Source organism: Piliocolobus tephrosceles, chromosome 6 (genome assembly GCF_002776525.5).
Source record: "Piliocolobus tephrosceles isolate RC106 chromosome 6, ASM277652v3, whole genome shotgun sequence".
Taxonomy (NCBI): domain Eukaryota; kingdom Metazoa; phylum Chordata; class Mammalia; order Primates; family Cercopithecidae; genus Piliocolobus; species Piliocolobus tephrosceles.
The window spans coordinates 25514355-25542339 of record NC_045439.1 but is presented as its reverse complement, the minus strand read 5'-3'; the positions used below and the strand labels follow the sequence as shown (position 1 = coordinate 25542339).

At 39.8% G+C, this 27985-nt stretch overlaps 2 protein-coding genes across 6 annotated transcripts in view; one reads left to right on the top strand and one right to left on the bottom strand.

Moving 5' to 3' along the window:
* The window catches only part of CEP128 (centrosomal protein 128), a 504131-nt gene extending 480125 nt beyond the window's left edge, over window positions 1–24006 (bottom strand). Inside the window, exons 1-4 of one of the 3 annotated variants that reach the window (XM_023185111.1) lie at window positions 23912–24006; window positions 20320–20455; window positions 4579–4787; window positions 163–964 (exon numbers count right to left, since the gene is read on the bottom strand). The gene's annotated coding sequence lies outside the window, so the exon portion shown is untranslated. Of the gene's footprint in view, window positions 1–162; window positions 965–4578; window positions 4788–20319; window positions 20456–23911 lie in introns of those variants that run through there. The other 2 variants (XM_023185121.1, XM_026455590.1) reach the window with 2 other exon arrangements.
* The window catches only part of TSHR (thyroid stimulating hormone receptor), a 183542-nt gene continuing 169878 nt past the window's right edge, over window positions 14322–27985 (top strand). For all 3 annotated transcript variants that reach the window (XM_023185143.2, XM_023185162.2, XM_023185154.2), the window contains exon 1: window positions 14322–14798. In XM_023185143.2, the coding sequence (XP_023040911.1) occupies window positions 14629–14798 (170 nt within the window). In that variant the 5' untranslated portion in view covers window positions 14322–14628. The remainder of the gene's footprint in view (window positions 14799–27985) is intronic.

Here is a 27985-nt window from a genome sequence, read left to right as displayed (position 1 = left end):
TCCCCTAGCCTCTGCACACACTCCACCCATCCACGGCCCCACCCCAGATTCCGCGCCGCTCTGAGGTCCCCACCCCTGGGACGAGGGGAAGCGGGACTAAAACGTCTACAGTAAGACGGGGAAGTGGTCGAAAAAGGTCAAGGGGGAGGTGGGCGCAGGTACCTGAGACGGAGGATGACCCCAGCTCCTTAATGCCGGATCATCGCCTAGGCCCCACCCGGCTCCCGCGGCTACCAGTGACCCAGAAGGTGCAACTGACCAAACGCAGCTACTCAACCGACTCTGCTCTTCCCACACTCGCAGCTATGGCAACTTGAACTAGCCGCCCAGCCACAGCGAGAGTACAGGACCCCGCTGCCGCCGCTTGGCCCTCTGGGAGTTGTAGTCCATCTCGGCCTCACGATCAAGGAGTTACCAAGGGAGAGGGTCCCGAAAAGGAACTACAAATCCCAGGATGACATATAGCTGGCCTTCGGGTAACTTTCCCGGAAAAGAAGCCTGATCCCTCGGCCGCGCCCTCTTGCCCTGCTCTATTTTTTTTTTTTTTAAGGACGAGCCTCCTTTGTAGGAGGCAAACTCCAGATAGAAAGTGAATAAAAATGTTTCCTTAACCTTGACTGTAATTTTACTCCCTGGGGAACAAAAGGAGTCCCCAAGGACTACGGTAAGATGGGGAAGTGGTAGAAAAAGGGCAAGGGAGCGGTGGGAGGACAGGGAAGGACAGTTTCTAGCACTGAAATGTAAAAATCCCCTTAATACCAGCGTCCAGTATATTGTTCCAAAGAATCACAAATTCTTAGAAGCAGATGGGAACAGAGAAGATTATGTAGTCCAACCTGTTTGGCCTGGAAAGAGTAAGGGACTTGCCTAAGATCCTATGGCTCATTCACGGCACACCGAAAGTAGATGTGAGGCTGTCAGCTCATTACTGCTGCTACTTCAGTCTAGGTGTCATCTCCTCACTCTAGAACATAAAAGAAATGTTTTCCACTCAGGGGAGTTGGTTTCAGTCACGAAGAGAATGAAAACCTCATTTAAAAAAACTGAACTTTGGAAAAGCTAAGAAGTAACAAATTAGTCATGTGAATTGCCCTTCTTCTCTGCCAAAAAGACCACTTCCCCTTCCTTCTTTGAGGCTAAACCCAAGTATTACCTGATCTGTGAAAGCTTTCCTGGCTACGTGAAGAAGAGCTAGATAATGTTTAATAACAAGGGTTCCTTAATCTAATAATTCTGTGTCTATAATCCATTTCCCAGTTGGTCTCCTCTATTAGCCCTTCAAAGGGACCTAACCTTTTTTTAAAAATTTTATCTTTCTTCTCACCCTTTCCTCACTTGCCCTTCTCCATTCATATCCCTCTCTCTCGCTCTTTTTCTCTCTCCACCTTTCTCTCCTTCCGTCCCTCCTTACCGCTCCCCCGCAACAGGCAGAGTCATAAATAATTAGCACATAAATTTGATATAGTCGAATTATTCGAATATTTTTTTCTAGCCAACACTGAGACATAAAACTATCTCAGTTGGTTTGAACATAAAATAACTCTTCTAAAGACCTCCCATGCATTTGCAATTTCTTTTTTTTTTTTTTTTTTTTTTTTTTTTTTGAGACGGAGTCTCGCTCTGTCGCCCAGGCCGGATCTCAGCTCACTGCAAGCTCCGCCTCCCAGGTTTATGCCATTCTCCTGCCTCAGCCTCCCGAGTATGTGGGACTACAGCCGCTTAGTTGAAATTGTTCCTCAAGAATACACTCCACCGGACAGAGTTTAAGATAATTCAGGGCCGGGCGCGGTGGCTCAAGCCTGTAATCCCAGAACTTTGGGAGGCCGAGACGGGCGGATCACGAGGTCAGGAGATCGAGAACCATCCTGGCTAACACGGTGAAACCCCGTCTCTACTAAAAATACAAAAACTAGCCGGGCGAGGTGGCGGGCGCCTGTAGTCCCAGCTACTCCGGAGGCTGAGGCAGGAGAATGGCATAAACCCGGGAGGCAGAGCTTGCAGTGAGCTGAGATCCGGCCACTGCACTCCAGTCCGGGCGACAGAGCGAGACTCCGCCTCAAAAAAAAAAAAAAAAAAAAAAAAGATAATTCAGAACAGCCATAAAATTGCCCCATACGCATGCAGAGGCATAATAATAACTGTTTATTTGTTAACATTTTAACTTTTAAAACACAATTCTATTCACTCATATAATTCAGCAAATGTATGCTGGACATTTCCAGGATCCAGACATTGTTTTAGACGCTGAAGGTGCGATGAAAATAAATAAACAACATAGACCTTGCTTTCAAGTTGTTCAGAGCCATGCGAGAGAAAAAGACTAATAAATGACTGCAAATCTCTGTGTACTCATACATACAAATCTCCATGTACTCTCAGAATACTGCATAGGTTTCTATGGAAAGACATAAAAGAGAAACTTTCTGAAGAAGTGATAATCAGTTTAACTGCAGGAGAAATGTCTACCAAAAGAGCTAATGTAATCCTGAACTACATTAATAAAAACTGATTGTCCACAGCTTTTCCTCCCTGGTTCAACCATATTTAGAGAATTGTATTCTATTATAGAGGCTTCATTTTTCAAAGTGATATTAACCAAATAAACATCACAGGATACAACTGGCACCAAAGGGTTAAAAATCAGATTTTTTTTTTTTTCATTTTGATCAAGAAATGTTTAAATATGTTATTAAATTCATAGCGGCTGTTTGTCAGCTATGGTGTGCTCTCAGTCAACAGATGTGGCATCCCAAAAAAATGTAGTGAAGTCAGGGCGGGGGCGCTGACTCAAACCTATAATCCCAGCACTTTGGGATGCCAAGGTGGGCGGATCACGTGAGGTCAGAAGTTCGAGACTAGCTTAGCCAACATGGCGAAACTTCGCCTCTACTAAAAATACAAAAATTAACCGGGTTTGGTGGTGGGCGCCTGTAATCCCAGCTACTTGGGAGGCTGAAGCAGGAGAATCATTTGAACCCAGGAGGCGGAGGTTGCAATGAGCCAAGATCATGCCACTGCACTCCAGCCATAGTGACAGAGCAAGACTCTATCTCAAAAAAAATAAAAGTAGTTAAGTCGCATCACTGAATCTTCATTATTTATGTCTTAACAAAATAGACAAAATGAGTTAAAGCCAACAAAATAGATTTTACCTGAAATTGTCTCATAACTCTCAGATATGTATTACTTTTAATCAATATGGCCAACACACATTATGCAAACACAGTACCCTACTCAAGCAGAATCATCTGAGCTTAAATTTGGAAAAACCCACAGAGTATTGATATGGTCTGGCTGTGTGTCCCCACCCAAATTTCATCTTGAATTGTAATCCCCACATGTTGGGGGAAGAATCTTGTGAGGGATGATTAGATCATGGGGCAGTTCCCCCATGCTGTTCTCATGATAGTGAGTGAGTTCTCAGGAGATCTGATGGTTTTATAAGAGGCTTTTGCCCACTTCTCTCTCCTGCCATCATGTGAAGAAGAATGTGTTTGCTACCCCTTCTGCCATGATTGTAAGTTTCCTGAGGCTTCCCCAGCCATGCAGAACTGTGAGTATATTACACCACTTTCCCTTATAAATTACCCAGTCACAGGTAGTTCTTCATAGCAGGGTGAAAATGAACTAATACAAGTATCATTTGCAGTACCCTTCTTTTGCAAACTATGTATTATAGGTAGGGGCACATGGAGGTTACATTATATATTAGTTTACTAGGGATTTGATTAAATACCACAGAATGGGTGACTTAAACAACAACAATTTGTCTCTCACGGTTCTGAAGGCTGCAAGTCCGAGATCAAGGTGTTAGCAACTTCAGGTTCTCCTAAGGTCTCTGTCTTTGGCTTGCAGAGATCCTTGTTTTCTCTGTATCCTCAGATAAGCTTTTCCCTGTATGAGCACATACATGGTTTCTCTCTCTCTTTTTTTTTTTTTTTTTTTTTTTTTTTTGAGACGGAGTCTCACTCTGTCGCCCAGGCTGGAGTGCAGTGGCTGGATCTCAGCTCACTGCAAGCTTCGCCTCCAGGGTTTACGCCATTCTCCTGCCTCAGCCTCCCGAGTAGCTGGGACTACAGGCGCCCGCCACCTCGCCCGGCTAGTTTTGTTTTTTGTTTTTGTTTTTTTTGTATTTTTTTAGTAGAGACGGGGTTTCACTGGGTTAGCTAGGATGGTCTCGATCTCCTGAGCTCGTGATCCTCCCGCCTCGGCCTCCCAAAATGCTGGGATTACAGGCTTGAGCCACCGCGCCTGGCCCGTTTCTCTCTCTTCGTATAACGACACCCGTTATATTGAATTAGAACTTCATACTATAGCCTAATTTAACCTTAACTACCTCCTTAAAGGCCCCATTTTCAAAAACAGTAACATTGGGGGTGGTTTCAACATGTTTTCCCCAAAATTGTACCTATTCAGGATTAGTGTCATCAATGATCTTCTCATTACATAATACCTGGATTGAGGTAGATGCGGGAGATATTTTTGATATGCCTCACCCACATCACCCCTTAACTGGAGATTATTCTACCCACAGTGTTGAGCCCCCATGGCCTTGTTTATGTTATACAAAGCCCCTACCTGTCTCACCGTGGCTGATTAGACAACGAGTAGACAGACACCTGAGACCATTTGGGCCAATCAGGCTCTTTATCCTTTGAGAATTGAAAATGGGGACTCAAGCTCCCAATTTGTTGCTAGCATAGTCTTGATGTACAGGTAAGAGCTGAGGCCGCCACAGAGAGGTGACCATCTTCACCTGTGTTCAAGAAGCAGCTGATAATGCTCACCTGCAGAGACAGAGAGACGTGAGTAAAGCAGTGAGAGGAAATAAACACACAACCACGAGGAAATAAGCCCAAGAGAGTACAGCCCCAGTTCCTGACAACTTCTAAGTTCCTGGATTCAAGCCTTGTTATTCCCACTTGTATTTCCTGTACTTGTTTTTCCACAATACACTAGAGGCAACTGGAGGTGGTTAAATGCACAGATTCTGGACCCAAACCACTTGGATCCAAGTCCGTTATGGTACCTATCAGCAATGTTACTTCAAACAAGTTACTTAATCACTCTGTGTCTTCATTTCTTCCTCTTCTAAATGTGGACAATAAAAACAGTACTGCATTTGTAGTTGTTTGGGGGATAAAATAAATTAATGTGTGTAAAGCACTAAGCCTAGTGTCTAATTCATGGTAAGCATTACTGAATGTAAGCTGACCTTATATGTAAGCTGTCAAATACTATGACATCCTAAAAATGTTAGTTCCATGAATATTGGTACTCTATTATTTTGTTCTAGACACTTAGAACAAAGAATATATTAATACCTTGTTGCCTCATGATGATTTCCCTTTTGAAGCCTAAGATTAGTTCTGTTGATTGAAATCTAAAGAGCCTTGACTAAGGTTACATTAATGAGATCACCAGCCTGTAAGATCCAAGATGCTAATTCTAGATATAGTTTCTTGAGCAGTTTCATCAGAAACACTTTTGAACCATACGAAACATTAAATGCCTAGATGAACTAGTCAATAAAAAGGTTCTGGAATGGGGCTAGTCTAAAAGCATTGACCTGAGCATCCTAACCCAACTCATCTAGAATGAATAAATGTAGAGAAGGAAAGACACCTCTTATGTAAGAAGCTGTGGGTGGCAGACAAAGGTAGTGCTGTTTTAAGGAGAAGGGACAGAAGTTGTATTTCACCAATAACTTCCAAATTTATACAACTATGAAACCACAACAGCTGATATGATTTGGTCCCGTGTCTCCACCCAAATATCATGTGGAATTGCAATCCCTAATGTTGGGGGTGGTACCTGGTGGGAGGTGATTGGTTCACAGCAGTGGATTTCCCCCTTGCTGTTCTCATAATAATGAGTGAGTTATCACAAGAACTGTTGTTTGAAAGTGTGTAGCACTTCTCCCCTTCGCTCTCCCTTTCTCCCACTCTACCATGTGAAAAAGGTGCTTGCTTCCTCTTCACCCTTCAAAGCACCATGATTGGAAGTTTCCAGAGGCCTCCCTAACCATGCTTTGTGTACAGCCTATGGAACTGAGTCAATTAAACCTCTTTTCTTCATAAATTACACAGTCTTGGGTGGTTCTTTATAGCAGTGTGAGAATGGACTAATACAACAGCACACTAACTATGTCCATGTGACAGAAAACTATATTTGAAATACCAAAAGTTTCCTCAAATGTTTATTTTTTTCACCGTGGCTCTCCCCTTATCTTCATTTCTGTCAGCTACACTGTTCTGCACTCATGGCCTTAGAGATGGGATGTGACCACAGAAAGCAAAAAGGGAGAGGAATTGAGGAAGAAAAAGAAGAAGAAAATGCTTCATTATCTTCCTGGCTTTTGAGTATTAAACACAAACATTCTCAGATAGGACAGGCTGTGTAATTTGTTGTAGGACCCTGTGAAAAATGAATATGTTAAGTCCTTTTGCAAAACTGATTAAAATGGCAAAATGGCAACAATACAGCATTAAACTAAGCACTGGGCCTTTCTGAATACAGGGCCCTGAGTGATTGCACAGGTTACAAACCCATGAAGCCAACCCTACTGTCACAAAGGAGTCATGCTATAAACAAATGACTTGGAAGGAAATACCATGGATAAAGGAAAAGAGATTCCCCCCAAAAGAAAAGAGACTCCTGACTGGGAATGTGATAACACAGAAGAAGGGGGTCCTGCAAAGGGAGGAATAGGAGGTTGGGGAGGCAGACCTGCAAGTGTAGGGAGAAAGCCTGTGTTGACAGAGTGCCCAGCCTCCACTCAAGCAAGCACTATTTATAGCTTGAACCTACCTGTTTTGCCCATAGGCATCAGAGGAGGATGTTACTTCAAAAGTAACCTGCATTGTTCTTGGTGACTGTCCAGCACAAGTGATGACCACCTACATAATTGGATTTTGCTTTGTTCCCTCTAGCCAACACAGGTGGTCAAGCTCCCTTGTAGTATCACTGCATAGTTATAAGTCATAAGACAGAAGACACCAAGTATGATGTTATAGGTAAGTAAAAGGGAAATCCCCCAAATCTTGATTAGGTGGGACTAAATGGAACTACTCAAAATTCTCTCTCAATCAAGTCAGTGGTGAAATTCACTCTCTTTACATAGGCGGAAAACAATCATAAATGGTTGTTGACTCTTTCTATATCAAGTTTGCAAGTTACCTTCAAGTCTAAGAAGAGTCAAGATAAAAAACAAGCTATTGCAAGGATAATATTGCCTACTACTCAAAGAATCATCTTTAGCTTCATTGTGCTGAAGCTCTGTTGATCCCATGAAGTTCTTTTCAGCCACACACTTACTAGTTATAGGTAATTATCACTGTCAAGAGCATCACAGATATAAAACACAGCAATTTATATGCATTTAGGCCAAAGTGAGCCACTAGTAATGTACTAAACCAAAATTGCAAAACATTTCTGTAGTTAAGCAATATAGCTAATCAATAAAGAGGTTCTGGAATGAGGCTAATGGAATGCTCCACTTTAATGGGTACTGTTTGAAAAAAGATAAAACACACAGAGGCATACATTGCCTAACACCACTTTCTAATATTTGAACCATGCTAATAATTCGTCTATGAGAAGGAAAAAGTAGTGTTCTATAGCCATTCTCATTCATTACATTTGAAAGGATTGTGTGTGTGTGTTTAAGGGACCCGAGTGCACTTTTCTCTTTAACCTGATCACAAAGATTGATCATCATCTTATCTCATGTGTTTATTTGCCCCATTTTAAAGGTTATGCTAAAGAAAGAAAATTGTCTTATTAATTGTCATAGCAATTTGCTGAGCAATTTGTTAAGCAGACTATTAGAACATGGTTAGCCCTAAGGCATGTTCCAATTTGCTGAACTGAAACTGTAGGCATAAGAGTTTTTGCCTACATTATAATTGCCACTAAGCCAATTTCATGCTGTCTAAATCTTGATGTAAAATATTATGGGTTTCAGCATACCACTTTTGTTCCCAGCAAAGGTGGAGTAACAGAGACCAGATTTACCCTCCCACCAGAATTACACCAAAAAAACAGGTGAGATATATGAAGCAATGCTTTTCAAGGCAGTGGTTATCATACCAAGAAGGACCATGATCCCTGAAAGACAGGAAACAAATAAAACAAGCCTTATGATTGCCACAACTTACTGCCTTGAGAGAGTTTCCAGGTCATAGTGCAAGGTGAGGGAACCCAGGCAGAGCCCAGTGGATTCTTTATATTGGGGAGACAAAGCTGAGAGTTTGGGAAGATGCAGGTAGGAAGAGTTTGCAGGACAAACTACAGGATGTAGAGAGCTATGTAGAGAGAAAACTATAAAGGGTGTCCATGGAAGATTTAGCAGAGTACTAATCATTACACACACACGAAAAAAATGAGGCTGGAGAAAAAAGCAACTAGCAAGATTGGAGGTAAAATTGTCTGTTGCTCACAGGGGACCAGGAATAGTGACTCTTCCCACCAGCCAGATTTGAAATACCTCATAAATCATAGAACACTGGGTACAGTAATCAGAAGGGTCTTGCCTAGGGAATGAGAATAATTAACCCTAGATTATATGCTGTGCTAGTCCCACCTAATAAAGCTCAAAACCAAGGTCCACAAATCCCACATTCTTTCAAAGTAATTTACATCTGACAACAAATCTCAAGAATATTTACATGAATGCAAAAATTCCAGTGCCCAAAATGGGTAATATTTACAATATCTGCCATCCAAACAAAAATCAGGCATGCAAAGGAACAGAAAAATGCAACCCATTTTCAGGAGAAAAATCAACCAATCTAACTGACCCAGAATTGACATATATATATATATATGTGTGTGTATTCAAATTATCAAAGAAGGACACGGTTGTACATTGAGTTTTGTACCCCAGAAAGAGATCTTGAAATTCTAATGCCCAGTATCTGTGAATGTGACCTTATTTGGGAATAACATCTTTAACAATATTTAAGTTAAGTTGGGGTTATAATGGATTAGCATGGACCCAAATAATATAAGGTCCTTATAGGAAGAGGGAAATTTGGACACAGAGACACACAAAGAGAATGCCTGATGATGACAGAGGAGAGATTGCAGTGATATAATCCAAAGGATGTCAAGGATTCCCAGCAACCACTAGAAGCTAGAAACAGTCAAGGAAACATCCACCCACAAAACTCTCAGAGGAATTATGCCACACCAATACCTTAACTTTAGACTTCTAGCCTCTAGAACTATGAACAAATTAATTTATCTTGTTTTAAGCCATCAAGTTTGTGGTACTTTGTTACAGCAGCCCTAGGAAATTAAAATAGATAGCAAGGCAATTATTGTGTTTCAGATAGTCAAAAAGTATTATACAAAGAGATGTGGAAAATATGAAAAAAAGCCCCAAATTGAACTTCTGGAGATGGAAATCCATTTTATGAAACAAAAATACATGAGATGGGATTAGTGGCAAAGTAAACATTATGGGAGTACAAAAAAGAATACTGAATTTGAAGATATAGCAAAAGAAACTATTCATAATCAAAGACAAAAAGAAAAATAATTGTTTACTGAGAAAAGCATCAATATTCTCTTTGTGAGACAATTTCAGTTAGCCTAATAAGTGCAATAATTGGAATTCTCGAAGGAGAGGAAAGTGATAAGGCGAAAAAGACATATATGCAGAAATGGAGAAACAATGGCTAAAATTTTTCCAAGCTTGACGAAAACCATAAACACACAAATCCAAGAATCTCAAAATACCCCAAGCACAGGAAACTTGAAGAAAAGTACATCAAGGCATATTACAGTCAAATTGCTCTCAACCAGTGACAAAATCTGAAAAGCAGCCTGAGTAAGAAAAAAAAAAAAAAAGCAGATTATAAAGGAGCAAAGAAAACTTTGACATGAGATTTGACCTTATAAACAATGTAAGCAACAAGAAAATGAAGCAATGTTTTTAAAGCAGTGAAAGTTGAAAATAATGTCAATCTATGATTCTATACCCAGCAATGATATCCTTTTTAAAAAAGAAGACAAAATTAATACTTTTTCAGACACAGAAAAGCTGAAATAATTTATAACCAGCAGATATGTATGACAAAAAATTAATGAATATCATTCAAGCAAAAGGAAAGTGACAGCAGTGGAAAATATGGATCAATACTAAGGAATGAGAAAGACCAGAAGGGGTAACGGTCTTATTATTTGAATCCCTTTAAAAGATAATAACACTGTATTATGGGATTTATAACCTATATGTGAGTACAATGTATGGCAACAGAAGCATGAAAGTTAGGCAGGAGAGGAGAAATGGAGTATAAAAAAGCATTCAACAAGTATAGTGCTGAAGGGTTCTTTTAAACCATGTATAAATTGGCATAATATCAGCTGAATGTAGACTATGATAACTTAAATATAGATGCTATAAACCTTAAAGCAATGAGTATAATAACCAGAGTTATAGCTAAGATTTAGCAAAGAAGATAAAATGGAATCATAAAAATTCCTTAATTCATCCAAACATATGTTTAAAATAAAAGGAGAATTGGATCAAATAACAATGGGGAAAATAGAAAACTAATAGCAATTATCCACTTGAACCTAATGTGAATAATGACATTAAATGTAAGTGATCTATACAATCCAAATGAAAGGCAGAGATGGTGAGACTGAAAGCAAGACTCAACTCTATGCTGTTTATAAGAAGTGCACATTAAATATAAAAACTCAAAGAGGTTAAAGTATGAAAAAAGCATACCATGATAACACTGATGAAAAGAAAGCTGGATTGGCTCTACCAATAACAGAAAAGTAGACTGAAGAGCAAAGGATGTCACAATGTATAAAGAAGGCCATTTAATAACAATGAAGGGAACAAGAAAATAATAGTCGTAAACACGTATTTACCTAATAATAGAACTTCAAAATACATGAACTTCAAATTGCATGAAGAAAAACCTTACAGAAATGCAATGAGGGGGAAAAAAAACAAATCCCCAATTGTAGTAAAAAATTTCAGTACCCATATCTCAACAATTGATAAAACAAGTAGACTTTAAAATTAGCAAAAATATAAAAGGCTTAAACAATACTATCATCAACTTAACCTAATGACATTTGTAGAACACACAACTCCACAAAAGCTGATCACACATTTTTTTCAAGTACACACTGAATATTTTACCAAGATTGACCATATTCTGAATCATAAAATGAGTCTCACTGAATTTAAAAGTGTTCAAGTAATACAAACTATTTTCCCTGTGTATAATAGAAATAATTTAGAAATTAATAACAGAATATCTGAGAATTCATCAAATATTTGGAAACTAAATAACATGCTTCTAAGAAATCTAGGAAGAAATCTAAAAGAAAAATTAAAAAGTATTTTAAACTGAGTAAAAATGAAATTACAAGATATCAAAGCCCGTGGTATGTCTCTAAAGTAGTATACGGAAAGTCTATAGCACTACACACACACAATATTATACAAGAAAAATGGCCTCAAATCAGTGACCTCAGTCTTAAGAAACCTCACCTTAAGAAGTAAAGAAGAGAAGAGCAAATTAAACCCCAAGTAAGCAGAGTAATAACATAGTAAAGATCAGAGCATATATCAGTGAAATAGAACATGAAAAAATAATAGAGAATCTACGAAACAAAAATTTGCTTCTTTGAGAATATGAATCAAATTGATAAACCTCTGCACAAAGTACTTAGGAGGAAAAAGAAGATACAAATTATCAATATCAGGTATGACAGAGTTGACATTAGAATAGATTAAATATAAGAGGATAAGAGAATATTATGAACAAACTTATGCCAATAAATTCAACAATTTAGATAAAATAGACAAATTCATTATATGACACAAACTGCCCAGGATACCTCAAGAAGAATTATATGACTTGAATAGCCCTAAATCTATGTTTAGAAATTGGATTTATAGTTAAAAACCTTCCAATAAGGAAAATACAAGGTTCCAACAGCTTCACTGGTGAATTCTACCAAACAAGTAAGAAAGGAATAATATGAATAGTATCAGTTCTACACAAACTCCTATAGAAATTTAAAGAGGAAGGAATATTTCCCAACTTATTCTGTGATGGAAGAATTAATTGCACTCATACCAAAATTTGACAAAGAAGTTACAGAAAAGAAAATAACAGACTACTATCCCTCGTGAACCTCTGTGTAAAACTTTTAAACAGAATTTTAGCAAATCCAGTGAAAGAGTATATTGAAAAGATGATACGGCCAGGCATGGTGGCTCACGCCTGTAGTCCCAGCACTTTGGGAGGCCGAGGCGGGCGGATTACGAGGTCAGGAGTTCGAGACCACCCTGGCCAATATGGTGAAACCCTGTCTCTACTAAAGATTCAAAAAATTAGCCGGTAGTGGTGGCGGGTGCCTGTAATCCCAGCTACTCGGGAGGCTGAGGCAGGAGAACCACTTGAGTCCGGGAGGCGGAGGCGGCAGTTAAGCCAAATTCCTGCCATTGCACTCCAGCCTGGGCAACAGGGCGAGTCTCCTCTAAAAAAAAAAAAAAAAAAAAAAAAGATAAATAGATTATGATCAAGTGAGATGTATCCCTGTAATGCAAGGTGGGTTTAACATTCAAAAATCAATCACTATGATTCACCACATTAACAAACTACCATGGAACCATCACCACAAGCAAGATTTAAAACAGTTTTATTAGCCATAAAATTATCTGATGTTCATTTGTAGTCAGCAGTATCCCAGGCCTTTGCAACGACTGATTTTTTCCTGTTCCCATAGTTTTGCCTTTTCGAGAATGTTATATAAATGAATCATTAATAGGAATAATTACATATAAATACATAATATTTTGAGTTTGGCTTCTTTCACTTAACATTATGTATATAAGATTTATTCCATAACAATACCATGGTGATTAAAAAAAAAAAAAAAAAAAAAAAGGCTGGGTGCGGTGGCTCAAGCCTGTAAGCCCAGCACTTTGGGAGGCCGAGGCGGGCGGATCACGAGGTCGGGAGATCGAGACCATCCTGGCTAACAAAGTGAAACCCCATCTCTACTAAAATTAGGAAAAAATTAGCCGGGCGTGGTGACGTATACCTGTAATCCCAGCTACTCAGGAGGCTGAGGCAGGAGAATCCCTTGAACTCGGGAAGCGGAGGGTGCAGTGAACAGAGATCACGCCACTGCACTCCAGCCTGGGGGACAGAGCAAGACTCCGTCTCAAAAAAAAAGAAAAGAAAAGAAAGAGAGAGAAAAAAAGATTTGTGCATGTTGTATCAGCAGTTCATTTATTTTTATTGCAGAATAGTATTCCAATGTGGAGGTATCAGAGTTTCTTTATCCATTATCTAGTCGTGAGACATTTGGTTCGTTTAGTGGTTATGAATAAACCTTCCGTAAAATTTGGAATACACATATTTTAAGTGTACAGTTTAATGAATTTTGATAAATGTATACATCCACTTAACCTCCGGCCTAATTAAGATATGGAAACCCTGTGTGTTCCCTTCTGTCTTTTTCTAGTCAATCTTTCTTGACTTTTTTTAAATTCTGATTTCCATAACCACAGCTTTTTCCTTCCCGTCCTAACCAAGTTCATGTAAAAGGAATTATGCAGTATAGAAGGAAGTGACATTCCTTTTATCCCAAGAGGAATAAGTGATTGAAGACGTTTAAGAAGGAAATAGGCACAATCTGATTTATGCTTGTAATGATCTTTTTGGCTGCTGTGCGAAGAATAGTGAGTATGCCACGTAAGTATTATTTTTCTTCCCATCGTCCAGGGGGAATACGGCTCAATAAAATTCCCAGGTCGACCAGAATTTCCGTACTGGACCCATTCAGGGAACCTGGAACTATTTCTGCCATTCCCGATTCTTCCCAGCAGATGGCCCCAAAGTCCAGTTACTGAACTGCCTCGCGAAGCCGCAGGCTGCAATGTGAGGCGGACGCTGCCGGTCGACTCCAGCATGAGAGTGGCAGCTGGAGTTGGGTAGCAGCGAGAATCCTCCAGGGGTGCAGGGAGACAGCTTCGGCCGCACTGCGGGCTGGCCAGGGCTGCGTGCCGTTCTCTGACTCTCAGCAGAGGTGTCTCTGGCCAGGAGAAGCTGAAGTTCGGCAGGACATTGGTCCGCCCGGGGACAGTTCACTCCGCGAGGACTTTCTCTGGATAAGGAGTGCGTGCGAGTGGGTGCGAGGCAGACAGGGTGTCTAGAAGGCTACTCGCGAGGGAAGGTGGCTCCTTGGATTTAAAGACGAGGAAAGGAGGGGGGATCTAAACTAGGCTTTGGCGAGAACTAATGGGAGGGGCGCGGGAGAGGGGGCGGGCTGGAAAACAGAGGGAACAGCCAGGACTGGTGTTGGGTGTCAGGGAACAGACGGAGCGGACTGCGTGGGTCCAGCCAAGGAAAGTGAAGCAAGCAGGCTTGTTTGGGTCGAGGTTGCCTAGGGAAGCGGAGCACTTAAGTGCCTCTTTTCCCCCTTCTCCAGCCTCCTCTACAGTGGTGAGGTCACAGCCCCTTGGAGCCCTGCCTCTTCCCACCTCCCGCTCCCGGGTCTCCTTTGGCCTGGGGTAACCCGAGGCGCAGAGAGCTGAGAATGAGATTTTGGAGGATGGAGAAATAACCCCGGGTCCCGTGGAAAATGAGGCCGGCGGACTTGCTGCAACTGGTGCTGCTGCTCGCCCTGCCCAGACACCTGGGCGGAAAGGGGTGTTCGTCTCCACCCTGCGAGTGTCATCAGGAGGAGGACTTCAGAGTCACCTGCAAGGATATTCAACGCATCCCCAGCTTACCGCCCAGTACGCAGACTCTGTGAGTACCCGGGAGAGATCAGGGTCGGACCCAGAGACCAAGGGCACCTGCAAAGGTGGCCCGAAGTGCACAAAAGCAGCTCAAGAACAGCCCGAAGTAGTGTATGTGTGAGTGTGTGTGTGTGTGTGTGTGTAGATGTGTGTGTGTGCTAAAAACTTAATCGCCCACACTTGGGAAGGTATCATTGTTGACATCCTCATTCCTAACACAGGAAAAGTTTACAAAACTTTGATGTACAATGACAGTGAGAGCTGTTCTTTCCAACATGCTGCTATTCCGCACTTTGCCTAACCCTGGTTGAATCTGTCTCATTTGAATTAATAAGGATAATGGCATTTCAGGAACTGACCTTTTTGATCTTATCTTGGGTAATAAAAATTGCAAAAATATGTATTTCTCCTTTTTGTTTCTCTAGATGGGAGATTATCTTAGCAGTTCTGCTGATTCATTAAATTGTTGACAAAAGTTTAATCAGGGGCCCTTTTTAAAATGAACTGTCTATACAGTATCCATAAGTTATTTGCTCAAATGTGAACTGCCAGTGAACTAGTGCATCCAGAACCCTGCTTTGTGATAGGCATGATAGAGGTATAAATAAATGAAATTTCATAAAAGTATAGTACATTTATCTGCATGTTAAATGTTACCAAATTAGAAACCTGATGTTAAATAAGATTATGCACACACAACCTGTTTCTTAACAGCAATTTAAATCAGTAATCATTGAAACTGTAGACAAATCCAAGGGAATAAAGTCTCTCTTGATTGGTTATAAATAGAACAGAAAGAAAGCATAGTAAAACAACCTAGGCTGGTTAAATCCAGTTAAGGTAAGGAAGTGCAGGTTATTAAAGAAAATGTTGATAGATGAAAAGAAATGAGAAAGCTGTGCCTCTAGATTTTCTCAAGAATTTAGCTCCTGAAGATTATTTAACAGTAGATGAATATTTCAGCACAGAGATGTATTTCTGTGCTCTGAGATATCATAGTTTCTCAGCACACCTGAATTAATTAGTTCAATAACCTCCAAACAGTGTGGTAATCATTCTCCATGCTGCCACCACAGAATAAAATGTGTAAAAGGTTTAATAGCCTCTTGATTACACCTCTACATGGGTTGCTTGTCACGTCTAGAATAAAACTCTTTTGTGCAGCCTATCAGATCTTTCAAGACCTCATTACTCCTAATTTCTCTAACTTCCCCCTCCTGCTGAGAAGAACTTCTGGCGCTTCCCCAAAGGTCCCTGCTGTTACAGCTGCCCTTGCCTTTCTTCCCACATTCTGTCCCCTCTGCCTAAAGCACATTTTCCCCGTTTCTTCACCTGGCTGATGCCTACTTCCAGATCCAGATTCTGGATCAACCCTGCAGGAAGCTTCTCCTGACCCACGACCTTTAGGCTGGGTGAGCTATACCCACTTCCCAAAAGCGTTCTGTGCCTGAACCTAACCCTAGTCCTTAGACATTGTCTGCTTTCTTGTAACTTGTTATTTTTTTGCATGCCCACCCAAGCAGGACACAAGCTTCTCTAACATAGGGATACTGTCATTCAACCCTGAATTCCTGAAACCCTGGAACTACTCAGACACACACACACAAAAAGCTTATGTGAATAAATGAACAAATGAATATGCTGGGTCTCTGAATGTCCGCTGTGTGTTGGAGAGAAAGAAATCCAAAGACATCACTTCTTCAGAGACTTCTTTAACAGTGGCAGAAATTCAAGCCATTGAAGAGAGATGTGGCTCTGACAGTGAAAAGGAACTAGTAGACATCCTGTTTAAAATTCCACCAAAAGTTGAGAAAGAACGGGTATAGAGAATGAGCAATGGAACAGGAGTCAGGAAACCAGCATTCTCTTTACTCCTTCTCTACTAACCGTGAACTTGTGTAAGATGACTGATTTGGAAGGAGCCAAATTTCCTTCTGAGTAAAAGAGAAGGTTCAACTAGGTGCTTTCTAGGTGATGACATGTTGCTGATGCAAATAATCTGAGGGAAGGCACTGAATCACAAGAAGTAATTGGATAAAAACAGTGGCAAGGAGGATCTGACCTTGAGACTAATGGAGAGGGAGGTAGTATGTTCTGAAGAATAAAGTTGTTCTGAGATGGAAAAGAGAAACTTGATGAAAAGTATGGGTAAAACAATATGGTAGTCTCCTTTGAACAATGGCTACAACCATCTGCAACAGTAGAAAAATGATTTTTAAATCATTTGGGGGCGGTAGAACTTTTCTGTTGAAGAAAAGCATATAAGAGAAGTAAAACGTGTAAAGCTAGCAATTATATTGTGTTTACTTATGGGGGGGCAGGTCCTGTTCTCAGCACTTTGCATGAAGTCACCCAATGAATCCTCACCAAATCCAATTAAGTAGGTGATGCTATTATCCTCATTTTATAGATGAGGACATTGAGACACAAAAATAAAATGAAGTAATTTGCTCAATATTGCACAGCTTGTAAGTGGTAGAGTCAGGATTTGAAATATCATATCATCAACTATGGAGCCTGCACCCTTAAGCCACCACTCTCAGATGAAAAGTGTGTCTCACCATACCAGTTTTCCCTTGATGGTCATAGGCTTTGGAGAAAAAAGTCTGAAAACAAGTCACATTCAATAAACCCACTGATAGCCTCAGGAGCTATTCATCAGATAAAAGAACTCAGAAAGCAGGAGGTTAGCAGGGAAAGGAAAGAAGAAGGGAAGGAAGAAAGAGAGAGTGGAAGAGAGGGAAGGAGGACAAGAAAGATCTAGATCTTTGTCTAGATCTTTCTAGACAAGAAAGATCTGAGTTATAGAAGGTATTCCCGGCTGAAATTAAGTTTTTGTCATTAGAAAGCCATTCTGGGTGGTGACCTCTTTTTGGAATCTACTTAATTTATACTTAAATTATACAGAATCTATCATTGAGACATGTTCTCTCACAAGTTTTATATTATTCAGGGTGTACCTCTTTTTAAAGTTTTTGAAGAGCTTACACTGGTTTTAAATGTAAGGTATTTCGTTCTTATAGAGTTATTTGCATTACTTCTGCAACCTTCATCAAGATGCTGTATAACCACTTCTTAGACATTTTACAAATTATCATGGTACTGAGAACAACTCTTTCTAAACCTTATCTTCTACTCATAGATTATTGTTCCGAAAGGTAAACAGCTCTCTTGCCCTACTCTCCATATCCCAGCCCCGTGCTCTTATGGATGGAGGGGAGAGAGTTACGGACTGTGGCCCTCACTGAAGAAGTGCTGCTGTATCTTTTCCTCACTCCTCCCCTCCAGAAGGGTATGATGCTTTACCTGAGCGGAAGGTGAGGGAGAGCTGGAATGCCTACTTCCCCCACTGCCAGTGGAACATTCTAGAATCTTTGATGTGTAAGTAGTTTGAAAAAAATAACTCTCTTCAATTGAAAATTACTGATTTAAGGACACTTAAATGAAGCAAGAGAATAAAGTTAAAAATATAAGTGTTGGCATATAATTATAGATCATATTATCTCAAAAGCAAGGATAACAAGATTGACCCATCACCCTCTCTTACTCAGAAAGTTGCCATTTGTTGCCCCTGTGCATGAGAAGATCCTTCCTTCTCTGAATAAGGAGGTAGAAAGGATTTCACAACCATTCTGGACCACTCTATGTATTTGTGTGGATTCTTCCTCAAGAAAGTGCTGGCATGCCTTACTATATTCTTTTAACCTACCTGCTTTCAGTTTCATTATGACAGTAATTGCCACATCTGCCTTCTCCAACCCCACTGCCATCTGTGGTCTTGGGTTTATTCATTTGTGTGCCTTCAGATATGTTTCTGAAGGAGCTGTTGTTTTCAGGTTCTATTTTTACTCATTTGCATTCTGCATCTGTGGCTCTAATTGATGGACTTTCCCAGTGTTTACTAAACTGAAGACAATCATTCATCATCTTTGGCATTTGTACCCTGTGTTCCATCTGTGCTGTTATTTACTCAGTATTTTTAAGTTGACTCACTTTTCTAACTGAAATTTATTTAGAAAGGTTACAAGTGGAAAATTAGCATGACTTGGTACAAATAAGAGGTAACCAGAAAACTAAAGACAGCAAAAACAAAAATATAATTAAATTCTAGCTACAGACTATTGTCTGTGAATACACTGAGCTTACAGCTGCCTTGTCTTTGTTAAAAAGGAAGCGAAATAAGTGTTAATAAGTATTAAAGAGATAACAATCTGTCATGGTGTCCTTGGTAGTATTGAAAGGATGGAAAGACAATAAAAAAGGAATTCCTCTCTCACTGTGTGATTCACTGTTATTTAATGCCAGGTGGGCACTCCACCTAAAATAATCTCATGTATCTCCAAGTCATCTTTGTTCCACACTTAAGGAAATGTGGATGTTTTGTATATTTCACAATGGTTTTAGTCACAATCAGTGGTTGTAATCTGAATAACAATTGTTTCCAACCTAAAGAGAAGCCCTCTGCTTCCACACTCACATGCTCCCCAAACACAGCCCCACACATATAAGGTGACTTCCGTTTGTATATCCAGCCTTTGTGAATTACTCTCTTCCATTCTCTCTCTCCTCTCCCATACATATGAAACAGTGTTCTAAGAGGAGTGAAGAATTCTGACCTGAATGTTAAAGGGGTTTGATTTATTCACTTGAGATGAACATAATAATAGACAGTAAAATTTATCCATCATATATATATGAGAGAGAATATATATAGATGAGGAATATATCTATATACCTATATGTATATATATAGACAGATATGTATATTCATATATATATATATATATTTAAATCAGTCAAGGTTTCTGATGATAAGTAATAGAAAACCCACTCTGTTTAGGTTAAGGAGGAAAAATATTTTTTTGAAAGAACAACATGTAATTTACAGAATTACTGTAGGACCAGGCTTTGAAAATAGGCCAAGGCTTACGGTGGGCAAGGAGCTGGAGCTACAGTGAATCATCTGTTTAGGACAATTCCATGGGCAATATAGAAACCACAGCCACTGGACATCTCCAGTTTTGTAGCTGTCAGACTGTCTATGTGCTGCTGTCAATAATTTCCCAACCATCCCTGTCTCTTTAAATATCCTACCCGAGAGTGGTATCCTGTATGGGAGCACTTGACTGACTGGCAAGCCATAGCTGCTGTAGGTAGGAAGAGGAAGGAGATCACCTGCCTACTTTCGGTGTCTGAAGTAGGAGACGCAGGACTGGGTCCTTCTAATATTCCACACGATGGGGAATTCCCCACCGAAGAGGGGCCATGTGCACTCTACATTGCTCATCATTTCCTTCATTCTCCAAATCTTTACTAAGGACTGATTATATCCCAGACACTGTGTCATACTCTGGATTTCATGGAGAACACCACCAACATGTCCCTGTCTGCAGGGATCTTCCCTTCCTGCATAGTATGGGAGCTTCATATTAATCAAATAATTACATAAACACAGAGTTATAATTGTACACAGAGTTATAATTGTGAAAGTGTGCTTGAGTGTGCTCTTAGTAGAGATGAGGGATACTTACTTAAACTGAGGTTCAGGGAAGGCTTTGAGCTACCTCCTGAAGAACCAGTAGGAGTTGAGTATAAGAAGTTTCAGGGGAGCAGGTAGAAGGTGGAGACATGGTGTTCCAAGAGCTTTGAAGAATTCTGACCTGAAAGCTGAAGGGGTTTGATTTATTCACTTGGGATGAACATATTAATGGACAATAAAATTTGTTACTACTCCCTTCATAACTCAGTACAGGTCGAGGTGAATTCTGATGTCCTTGGGAGTAGTTTCTATGCACACACACAAAAAATAGTTAATGGGGGTAGCTGGCTTGGTAAATTAATATTTGGTTTGTTAAAGAAATAAATGTAAAACCTAGTTCTTTTTTGAGTTTTCTATGTATTTATTATTTTATTTAAAAATCTAATCATAACAATTACTTTGAGAAGTATTTTATCATTTAATAATATTTTAATAACTGATTCCCACATAGTTTAATAAAATAATAAATAAATGAAAACAAATTTAATGTATTTTATTTTAAAGTACTTGAATGCTTGATGAAACTTTCCCAATCCTTAGAAAATTTGAAAGCATCTGTTATATTAAACTTTACAAGTACCAGGAATCCTACGTTTTTAGACAGCCAAGCTCTAAAGTGAGATCCTCTGGGTTGAATGCCTTGGTCTGCTATTTCCTAAATACGCTTTTGGGAACATTGCTTAGTTCCTCTGGGCCTCAGTTTCTCCATCTATTAAAAAAAGGTAATAATAGTCCCTGACTCACCAGATTCCTGGGTAGTATGAATGAGTTAATACTGTCAATGGATAATTTTCAAAGAAAGGTAAAATTGTAACTCTCATACACCTATAAATTGAACACATGTTAAAGATTTTAATTAACTCACTGATGAGTGTATATGAGTTGCCTAAGGTTGCCATAACAAAGTACCACAAACTGGGTGGCTTAAAACAACAGAAATTCACTCTCTCACAGTTCTGGAAGCTAAAAGTTGGAAATCAAGGTACTGGCAGGGCCCATGCTTCCTCTGAAGACTCCTAGGACAAATCCTTTCTGGTTCTTCCTAGGGGCTGGTTACTGCTGGCAATCCACGGCATTTCCTGCATCATTCCAATTATTGGTTTTAGGCCCACCCTCATTCACTATGGCCTCAACTTAACTCATTACATCTACAAAGATCGTATTTACAAGTAAACTCACATTCTGTGGTTCCAGGCAGATATGAATTTTGGTGCTTTAACCCACCATAATGAAGAACCTGGTAAGATATTACAACTGGTTTAAAGGATAGCCCACAAGCTAGACATATTTATAGATTAGGAATATCAGAGTAACTATGCAGAGGGAGGCCAAACTAGCTTCTTCCCCAGTCGGAGAGGGAAGTTCATAGAAGTTCTTCCACGCGGGACAGAATTTACAATCCGTAGACAAAATTGTTTTGCGTTGCTACAGTTATCTACAATCTAGAAAGGTGTAAAATAATTTCCATAGAATCAAACTGAGAAACTTGGAAGGGTGTACTCTAGTCAATACACAGCTTTTCATTGAAACACATTTTTCCCTAGTAATACATATAAAATTATAGAAAAGTTACCACCTCGCAATGAGTACTATACAGGTAAACTTATTAAAATCTCTAATTTCCTTTTCAACTTAAATCACAAGTCAAAATAAATTAGTCAATTATACATTTTAAATTGAAATAGCAAGACCAATTTATTAGATATCCCAACTAGGTCAACACCTTCTGTTAATACAAATACTCAAAATACCAAATGTATATTGATTATTCTTAAACTCAACACAAATACATTAAAACTATGGGTCTGATTTAGATTCTCATTTCTATTGTTAACTCTAAATTTTCCCAAGCTAAAAAACGTTTATTGGCCGGGCGCGGTGGCTCAAGCCTGTAATCCCAGCACTTTGGGAGGCCGAGACGGGCGGATCACGAGGTCAGGAGATCGAGACCATCCTGGCTAACACGGTGAAACCCCATCTCCACTAAAAAATACAAAAAACTAGCCGCGCGAGGTGGCGGGCGCCTGTAGTCCCAGCTACTCCGGAGGCTGAGGCAGGAGAATGGCGTAAACCCGGGAGGCGGAGCTTGCAGTGAGCTGAGATCCGGCCACTGCGCTCTAGCCCGGGCGACAGAGCGAGACTCTGTCTCAAAAAAAAAAAAAAAAAAAACAGTTTATTAATTTAATAAATTGATCTTCGTCTCCTAATGAACTCCAGGTTCCTTATGGAAACATCCACTGGTTTCCAGGTTCCATATATTAGGGTTGCCTTATCCAGACAGACCCTCCTCTTACACCTGTAGGACAGAAAATATCTTTTCTTTACCCATCACATGGTGCATGGCTGAGACCCTACAACAACAACAAAAAACAGATTGACAAGAAAAAAACAGTAAACAATTAAGTTTTACATGACATGGGAGCCTTCAGTAATAAAGACCCAAAGGAACAGAGAAAACTATGTGTTTTTATGGACAGTCGTCCAGATTGCAGGACAAAAGGATATGATCGAATGGTAATAAACTGTGGTCGGTAGGGTGGATCTTAGCAAGTCTTATTTGTTCAAATTCATCTTAGTGTCTCTGTGTCCTCATTCCTTTTCTCCTGGTGTAGGAAGAGCCCCTCTGAAATGAGGGTCTTCCTACTTTAGAGGAAGACCAGAGGTCTGTTTTACCACCTGATTCAGGGGAGAAGGGCAGGAAAAAGTGAGAGAGACCTTCTGCTTCTGCTGTTTTCTCAAATACCAAGGTGTCACATTTGGGGATAGAATGTCTTGAACCCCATTACATCTGTCATTCAAGTGTAGTTAATAGCATTCCTTTCACTCTCAAAGGTGTCCCAATTTGGGGGCTTAATTACTAACATTAATAGATCTTCCTATCAGACCATGAAGTCCAGAGGCCCGTGGGACAAGCTCAGCCTTGTGTTTCATTGCCGTAGGTGTGATTGTAGATAATTGTAGCAACCCACTTAAAAGAGGGTTGGTCTCAGCCAGGCACAGTGGCTCACACCTGTAATCTCAGCACTTTGGGAGACCGAGGCGGGCAGATCATGAGGTCAGGAGATCGAGACCATCCGGGCTAACATGGTGAAAGCCTGTTTCTACTAAAAATCCGAAATTTAGCCGGGCGTGGTGGCAGGCGCCTGTAGTCCCAGCTACTCAGGAGGCTGAAGGAGGAACATCGCTTGAACCCAGGAGACCGTGGTTGCAGTGAGCCAAGATTGTGCCACTGCACTCCAGCCTGGGTGAAAGAGCAAGGCTCTGTCTCAAACAAAAAAAAGAAAAAAGAAGAGGGTTGGTCTCTCAGTACCACCTCAAATCTGCAAGCCCCACATAGATAGTAGCAAAGCTCCTTCACTCCTTCAGGTAAGATTTGTAACTCTTTGGCTCTCTGAAGACACCTGAAATGCCTTTCCTTCTGGCTTACAGCAGGAGCCTCTTAGCTGATCTGCTTTCACTTTTGTTCTCAACAATCTATTCTTCACACAGCAACCAGATAGATCTGTGAAAATGTACATCAGGTCATGTCCTGCCGCTACTCGGAACTCTCCTGGTTATCTCAAAGTAAAAAACAAAGTCCTTACCGTGACCCCAAAGGCCGTACTTGATCCAGATCTTCTTTATTTTTCTGATGCTATTTCTTACTGCTCTCCCTCGGTAATTCCGCTTTCATTTCACCCTCTTCGCTGGTCTAACACGTGTCAGGCTTCTCACATTTGATTCCTCCCTCTGGCGGGAACGTTGTTTTCCCAGATATCTGCGTGGCTAATTTCCTCACCTCCTTCAAGTTTTTGTTTAATTGTTATATTCTCAATTAAGCCTTTCCTAATCACTTTATTTAAAATAGAACACTCCTGCTTTCAAACCAAAATTATCCCATAGCACTTGTCACCTTCTAATACACTACATAATTTACTTTTATTTTTTATTTATGTCTTTCTCCTCAAGAGTCTTTATGTATTTCCCCATAAGAGTAAAAAGGAAACTTTTTATTTTGTTTTATTGTCATTTGTCTATTTTGTTCAGTTTATGAACTCCAAGTGCCCAGAAAGAGCTTGGTATTTAATAGGTAGTCAATAAATATTTGTCTAATAGAGGAATGAATGAATGAATGAATAAGTGAATGGCCTTTAAGGCACTTTAGTGTCATTCCATTGGATCCCTCACACCCTTTTATGATTCTTTTTCAAAAAGTCCTTGAGTTTTATTGCTATGTTAGGATAGATGGAATTCTGCGCTTATATTTTTCCTGATTATCTGGGATGTTTGTTTTTTAGATACTGAAATGACATCTGATGGAATTTCCCTTCTTTCACTGCTTGTCTGGCCCTATGCTTACGTTACTAAAACCATGTTAAAGGCATTACTCTGAACAGCCACCTTCAAGGAATATTAATTTTACCAATGCTTCCTAAGCTTTCCAAATGTAGTACTCCTAGGGAAGAGGAAAGGAGAAGAGTTCCCTATGATAGCTGGGGCACCTAGAAGCATTCCAGAACAAGCAGGGCTTTCCTTTGAACTCTCCAGTTGTTTTGTTTGTTTGTTTTTGTTTTGTTTTGGAACTACCAAAAAATCACAAATAATTTTTACCAAGAAACTTACAAATTGTTTTCTGTTATATAACTGTTTTTCATGCAGCTTCATATATACCTTCCTGAAGTATTTTTCTGCCTTCCTGGTAACATCCTTTTGAATTTGCATATCTTGACCCGAAGGGGTGACTTGAAGACCCAACATGCCAGGCACAGCAGGCCAGAGAAGATGTTTTTGGGAGGCAACATTGTGTGTGTTTAAAAGTCCAACCTCAACTATCAGGTCAGTTTTGATGAGGCCACGCGCATTCAGACATGATATCAGACACCTACATTCAGAATATCCAGTTATTTTCATCTGTGTGAACAAACTAGCTATCCTGGGCCCTAAGTCTATTTTCTTAGATCACCTCTGATGAAGTAGTAAGCATAGAAAATTCATAATGCATAAAACATATTGTTAAATGAATTAGTTTTGTCTAAATTTATCAGTCAATTTACTAGAGTAGTTGTTGCTTTTTGTCTAGAGCTGAGAAATTTAAGTTGAATTGATCTATCTGGTTATTTCAGTGTTTCCTGGTTGTACAAAGTGTGTTTGTTACCCTTCAGACTAAGGTTTATTAGACAAAAGTTCATGGGCCTCTTAGGAGTTCGTGGTTGTGCTCTTAGGAATCTGTGGTTATGTGAAAATTTGGCCCCATCAGTGCATTTCTGAGACTCTATAACTTTCCTTAGATCTTCAAAGGTGTCCTTGACCCATCACAAGTTAAGAAATTCTGCTTTGGAATAATTTGGCATTTTGTAATGTATTTACACACTCGCTATGACTCAATCTTTTTATTCTATTACAAACAACCCTAACAGATATATTTTAACAATAAATGAAAATCGCCTGACCTTTGTGTGGCAAGCTGGCACAGTTAGTTACTACTTGAGACCATCATTACGACAGTTACTACTGTTACTACTTGAGACCGTCATTACCACGGTTACTACTGTTACTACTTGAGACCGTCATTACCACAGTTACTACTGTTACTACTTGAGACGGTCATTATGAGACTGAACAAAGGAAGGAACATAGAAATGAAAACATAAGACCAAAGAAACTGTTTTAAAGGACGGGTCCAGGGGAAGAAGAGAGATCTCTGCTTCTAGTGAGCAAAGGCAGCCCCTGAGCTTCCACAGCCCTTCGTATTTATTGGGTAGCAAGAGCAGGGAGGAAGAGGTAACGATTGGTCGGCTGCTTAATTGATCACAGGTTCATATTGTTACTAACAGGCTTCAGATGTGCCTAATTGCAAAAAACACTGCTCTTGGGGTGTGACTGCCCTCAGCATCCCTTCTGGGTGGCGGATGCAGTTTGTCAGTTTGCCAACATTCTGCATTTATGAGAACAGCTTGCTGTTTACCCATATAGCCTCCAGAGGAATAGTGAGTTGATCAGGATCCTCACTCTTTCAGCCTGCAACACCTTTGAATGTGATGGTTTTTCTACTGAATATATTATTATGGTGATTACTTTCTTTATGGCTCACACTTAGCCTGTCCCATGATAGGCTCTTCACACAGAAGTCACTGAATGTTGCCACTTTTTCAAGTCAATAGTTGACAGATTTTTTCAAGTTTCTAATGCCTACTACATGATGTTAAATTCTTCATACTGACTCTGTTTCCATTTTTACTGAAGCTGGTCAACATACTTAATTACTCTCTGCCTTTCATTACATTAATTTAAAAATAGCATTTGAAAATTTTAAGAATGAGCAAAATGGTCCCATTTGTTGAAAATTACAGATTGAGTTTTAAAGTGTTCCATTTAGATGTCAAACCCTACTTACTTGACTTCATTTCTGTGTGAGCCTTTAAGAACATTTAGGGTATTCCAGAAATTTTCAAAACAATTTTTTGATTCCAAAACTGGCATTTGTGATTTTTAAGACATCTTATAAGTATTGTTCTCTTATATGAGATGACAGGTATATATACCCTGGATTTTTATGGCACAGCCCCATTGAAAAGACTTCCATGAGAATGTTCCAGAAGTTCAAATATTTCATCATCATTTTAATCTAAACTTCCCACATTACTTGTGCACCTGGAAAGAGCTTCCTTATGTCCAAATTTTTCTTTCAGAAAACATGATCTCTGTATTTATATGATACATGAAGCTTTTGGCTTATACTTTGTAGGCATTAACTTAATCTTACCCATGCCTGTGTGTTCTCATAATTATGCAACTCCAGAGAGGAGACTGAAATTGTCTCCTCTTATTGCCAGGTACTGTCACTTTATATTTTTTTATTTCAATCTTTTTTTAAGCCAAGAAACTAGAAAGCTACTTTTAGGGAAGGGCTTTATACATGAGAATAAAGAGGATCTAAGGATCTAAGGATGGGCATAAATGAGATACTCTTCCATGAGAAAGTCTTCAGTTTTTTCATGGAAGAGTATCTCATTTATGACCGTCCTTAGATTCTCTTTTTTCACGATGTTTTACGATGGCAGTATTTCTGTCTCAACACCCTTTGCAATTATTTCTGGGTTTGTGGACATAGTCCACAGATTTGAGATGACCAGAAATACTAACTCTAGCCAGGTGGCATTTTATTGTAAAATGTTCTCCCTTCTTTCCTTTTTTATATTTTAAATAAGTATTTATTGACCACTTCTTATCTGGAGTAAGATAAGAAGCTATTAAGGATTTTGAGCCACATACACACAAAAGCAACACCTGACTTACTTTTTTTTTTTTTTTTTTTTTTTGAGACGGAGTCTCGCTCTGTTGCCCAGGCTGGAGTGCAGTGGTGCAATCTGGACTCTCTGCAACCTGCACCTCCGGGTTCAAGCAATTCTCCTGCCTCAGCCTCCCTAGAAGATGGGATTACTGGCATGTGCCACCATACCTGGATAATTTTTGTATCTTTAGTATAGATGGGTCTTCATCATGTTGGTCAGGCTGGTCTCGAACTCCTTACCTCAGGGGATCTGGCCGCCTCAGCCTCCCAAAATGCTGGGATTACAAGTGTAAGCCACCCCACCCGGCCCTGATCTGACTTATATTTTAGTAGGATCACCCTGGCTACTATGTTTCTTAATCGGGTGAGAGATGATACTGGCTTGAAC